At 41.7% G+C, this 4,547-nt stretch overlaps 1 protein-coding gene across 1 annotated transcript; it reads right to left on the minus strand.

Annotated features, from left to right (window-relative positions):
• Positions 1 to 2,440: 2,440 nt before the first annotated feature.
• On the minus strand, positions 2,441 to 4,305 carry LOC109897536 (forkhead box protein D3-B-like). Its single transcript, XM_020492040.2, has one exon. It carries the CDS (start codon positions 4,002 to 4,004, stop codon positions 2,904 to 2,906), a length of 1,101 nt encoding a protein of 366 aa, XP_020347629.1. The 5' UTR covers positions 4,005 to 4,305; the 3' UTR covers positions 2,441 to 2,903.
• Positions 4,306 to 4,547: the final 242 nt, after the last annotated feature.

Below are 4,547 nucleotides of genomic sequence, written 5' to 3' on the forward strand. Positions count from 1 at the left end.
AGTTGGCAGCCCCTGTCAGTCTGCTTAAGGAGCTCTGGTGGTCCACGGTTGCAATACCCATCGAAGGTTACTACTTGACGTCAGGTATATAAAAAGCATGGGATCTATTATAACCTTGCACTTGTTAAAGAGTCAACTATTTCCCACCAGCTGCCCCTAAAATAGACACACTATTAAATCCCGTTGAATCCAAACAATGTCACAGTGTCCCCATTCCAAGATAAATAACATCTACCAAATCCCTCCAGTATAGGAACCTACTTATTCTAACAGAACAGTAGCCCCTGATGAAAGTCACCCATATAATGCCCCAGGGCAGATATTTAGGACTTGCCTTATGTTTCTCTGTGTTTAAATTGCTTTGCACAAGAATACAGGTGTCAATAAACGCCACCTAGCGATGTTCACAAGTCATTGCTGTTACGCGGTCATATGTGTATGTTATTTGTGTGTTACATTCTTAACAGTGAACACAGACCAGGCAGATCCGAAAAAGACAGGGGCGGAATGGCTCCATCGAATAAAAGCCATATTCTTATCCAACTAACGCCCACCGGTATTGCATGACAATATAGACTGTAGACCTATGTAGGCTTAAGTGTTCTCAATTGCTGAAGTTTTTGTTTAGCTAGAGATGAATTGTTATACTGCCTGCTAAATTCAAATGTATTACTCTTACTTCAGACATAATAGAGAACATGGTAATAATTATGATACACATACCCACATTGCGTCAGTCAGAGTTTTTTGCAAAATAACCAGCTTGCCAATTAAAAATAAACATTTTAATGAACAACCGTCAGTTGATAAGAGTTCGTTTATTAATGCACGAATTTCAAATAGACATTACAGCCTAATATACCATCAACAATCGCCTATCGAAGTGATTGTAGGCCTTACAAATCTCCCCTCACAACGAAGTCCCAAGGTCTACATTTTACTACAGTATTTTTCCTCGAAAGCCAGTAGACCTGGGCTTATATGGCATCATATTAGATATACGTCTTCTAAGAGAAGCCTCTGCATCGCTACGTCCTGTAAATCATCGGTGGTATGTGATATCAAATCGGAGCAATGCGCATAACAATGTAGTCTCATCTGAATGAATAAGAAGTCAGTCGTGGAATGGGCGCCCCGTTATCCAGTGTCATTGAGAAGCACTGCCTCAGCAGCTTCTTCAGACTGAAAGTGAATTCAAGTAGATAGCCCTTTCTCTGTTCACATGAGTATCCGTTAAAACATACCCCCCCCCCCCCCCCCCTAACCCTTGTGCACTGCACCGGCCACACACACCATCCACCATTTGCTGTTTGTGTAAAACTGATTAGCCAGACACAACTGTGAAACTAAGTGTTACTTCTATAGTAGCGACATGCAAACATGTTTATATCTTCTTAGTTTTTCTTGTAATAGGACACCTTAATGTCTCGACATCTGCACTCCATACACTTTCTCATTATGAAATCCAGTTTCATTTTCAAGTTAATAATGTCAGTGAAAACATTAGAAACAACTTATTTGATAATATAGTATTTTACTATTTTGAGTTTTACCTTTATATAACTAGGGAAGTCAGTTTTAAGAAGAAATTCTTATTTTCAATGACGGCCTAGAAATAGTGAGTTTTTTACCTTGTCAGCTCGGGGAATCGATCTTGCAACATTTCCGTTACTAGCCCAACGCTCTAACTACTAGGCTATCTTCCGCCCCAGGTAGTGACAAGGAGGCAGAATGGTGAATCGAGCGTTCTGTGGCTTTATAATTTCAAGACATCAGAGTAGCCTAATTTCTGATTTGTGTTTAGGCCTATATTCTATTCCTGTTCAAATATATTTAATTGTTTTCACATCTGTAAATAAGCCATCATAAGGCACTAGCACAAATAGGCTATAATGATATAGTTATTGTCATGCGAAATTCTAAGATGATATCATAATAACAAGCCACAAACTACTTTTAAAGACAGTTGAATTTAGGCCTAACTGTAAATTGATATTGATAACGAAGGGATATTAAATTAAATTAAAGATTTCCTCATTTGTAATATCAATAGGCATATTTTATATCGATATTACATTTTAACTTTAGGAAATTACCTGTTTTTTAAGTTACTAATTTATTACTTGCTCGCGGTAATAAAAACGTCACGACCCTCTCACCTAATTATCATAAGCATGGCGGTAGAAATATGGCCTACCTTAATTATTGGCCTTACATTAAATGCACCGGTTTGCAATCTGTTTTAATTGTTAAATATGTTTACATTTTTATCTAGGCTATTTGCTTACAAATCCATACTGATAATTTATCATATCCAAGTCTACTTTCAGATTATTTCCAACTATTAAAATGGTTTCAATTAGAGACGTTTCAATAGTAATTATCACACAGCAGATCTATATCAGATACTTCAAAAACTACATAAAGAAAATGAATACTGTTAATGCTTATTTTTTTGTGGATTTATTAACAAATGAATCCATTTTACAACACAATAGAGCTACATAGAATACATATATTGGAATTTATAGACAGACTATTTGTCCAGACTTAGAATAAGAACATGTTGTATCTTGTATGAAAAATCAAAGCAAAATAGTTGATCGTTTTGAACTAACAGTTAGCTCCCATACAAAAGAAAATAGAAAATAATATCAGGAACACTCGTATAACTACAACTGTTGTACAGTTCAAACACCAAAGAGAAAATAGGTAAAAGGTCAAACAAGTCAAATTCTTTATTTTTTACAAATATGTACAAATATTACCTGTACAAAAAGCATTCCTTTTCTCTCTTTTTTTGTTGTTTGTACATGGCTACAGATTGGCGGACGTCAGAGTCCAGTGCTGCTTATATCGTGCTGTATACAGTCCCTCCAAGTCTATAGAAAAATGTAAGTATTTTATTGAGAAGGCCATTTGGACACTGCTGACGTTACTGAGGGTAAAAACTGTCCCGACATGATATTAGATGGCATGCTAAGAATTGGTGCAATAGCTGCTGTTGTCCTGGTTAGGCCATGTGCGCTCAACAACGCAGACTGAACAGTCACCGGAGGCCGCATGAAAGTCTGTGCACTCGAGGACGTGGATACCCCGATTATGTTTTCTATACTGAAAGACGGTCTACTGGAGGGCTCGGACTTGATCATAGACGCTGTGCTAAGGCTGTTAAGCTGCATCTGAAGGCTGGGGCTGAGCTGGGAGTTGAAGGCTTTTCTGTTCAGCTCAGCGGAGGACAAAAGAGGGACAGTCGGGGGGAGCATCGGACCTACCGGGTGCATGTAAGGGTACATCCCCGCTGGATGGGTGTAGGCTGGGTGAATTCCATAGTGACGTCCGTAAGGATTCCCAATACTGTAAGCCCCAAAACTTTGCATCATGAGGGCTGTCTGGTCCCTGAGAATATCTGGCTGGTGCCTCTTGAAACGTTTCCTCCTCCGGAGGAAGCTGCCGTTGTCAAACATATCTTCCGATTGTGGGTCCAGGGTCCAGTAGTTGCCTTTGCCAGGGTTGCCCGGCTCCCGGGGGATTTTCACGAAACAGTCGTTCAGCGACAGGTTGTGGCGGATGGAGTTCTGCCAGGCTGGAAACTTCTCCCGGTAATACGGGAACCGGCTACTAATAAACTCGCAGATCCCGCTGAGTGTGAGTTTCTTCTGTGGGCTCTGGAGTATAGACATGGTGATGAGCGCGATGTAGGAGTAGGGTGGCTTCACCAGGCTGTTTTTTGGCTTGCTGCTTATGGAACCCGACGCGCTTTCCGTGCCGTCTGCTTTGGTCTCTCCCTCCCCGGCGCTCTCGCAGGGACTCCCGGACCTCTCCTTCACTTCTATCTCCTCCACCTCCTCCGAGCGGTCGTGCATGCCCCCCTGGCTGTCGCAGTCGCTGTCCCGCTCCATTCCCTCATCGCATTCGCCGACCACGTCGATATCCACATCCTCGGCAGTGAGCACTGTCTGACCGGACATGTCGTTGGCACTGTTGCCACCAGACAGGGTCATCACAACTTACTTTACCGAGAAACAACCAGGGATCTAGGTGCGTGGGTGCGCACGCGGCACGTAGCGGTTAGATCAGATGTCGCCGGATTCTAAATGCAGGTCGGACCGGCCTGCCAGAGAAACTTAAACGTCTGAAAATATTTATCCAGTCTACTAGGCTACGAAGCGTCTTCTTCTTTAGGGTTTGGTGTTGTTGCGCTTCACGCCACGATGTCCTTCAACCGCTATTTCATAGTAAGAGTGATTTTTGAGTGCGAAGTTTAGATGACAAGTGCTTTTAAAGCCAATGTTAAGGACTGTCTGAAAGATTACTTTTTCAGTTTAAGATATACTATCAGTCCTGCCACGTGATTGGGTGACGTCAGACGTCCCCCTGCTAAGCCATGCAAACTGAAGTTGTTTCATGGATTTGTCAACAAAGGGACAACAGTAATGCTGCTTTCCACTTCTGGCTGTGTTCGTCCGTCATAGACAATTTAACCGTAGCTGGGGGAAGAAAAAAATAAAATTGGCCTGCGTGATTGAAAAATCTGATGCGCATTA

The sequence above is a fragment of the Oncorhynchus kisutch genome, linkage group LG10 (assembly GCF_002021735.2).
Source record: "Oncorhynchus kisutch isolate 150728-3 linkage group LG10, Okis_V2, whole genome shotgun sequence".
NCBI classification, from domain to species: domain Eukaryota; kingdom Metazoa; phylum Chordata; class Actinopteri; order Salmoniformes; family Salmonidae; genus Oncorhynchus; species Oncorhynchus kisutch.

What these genes read in the sequence shown, in the direction of transcription:
- LOC109897536 (XM_020492040.2), bottom strand. Translation starts at nt 4,004, where the DNA reads ATGACCCTGTCTGGTGGCAACAGTGCCAACGACATGTCCGGTCAGACA.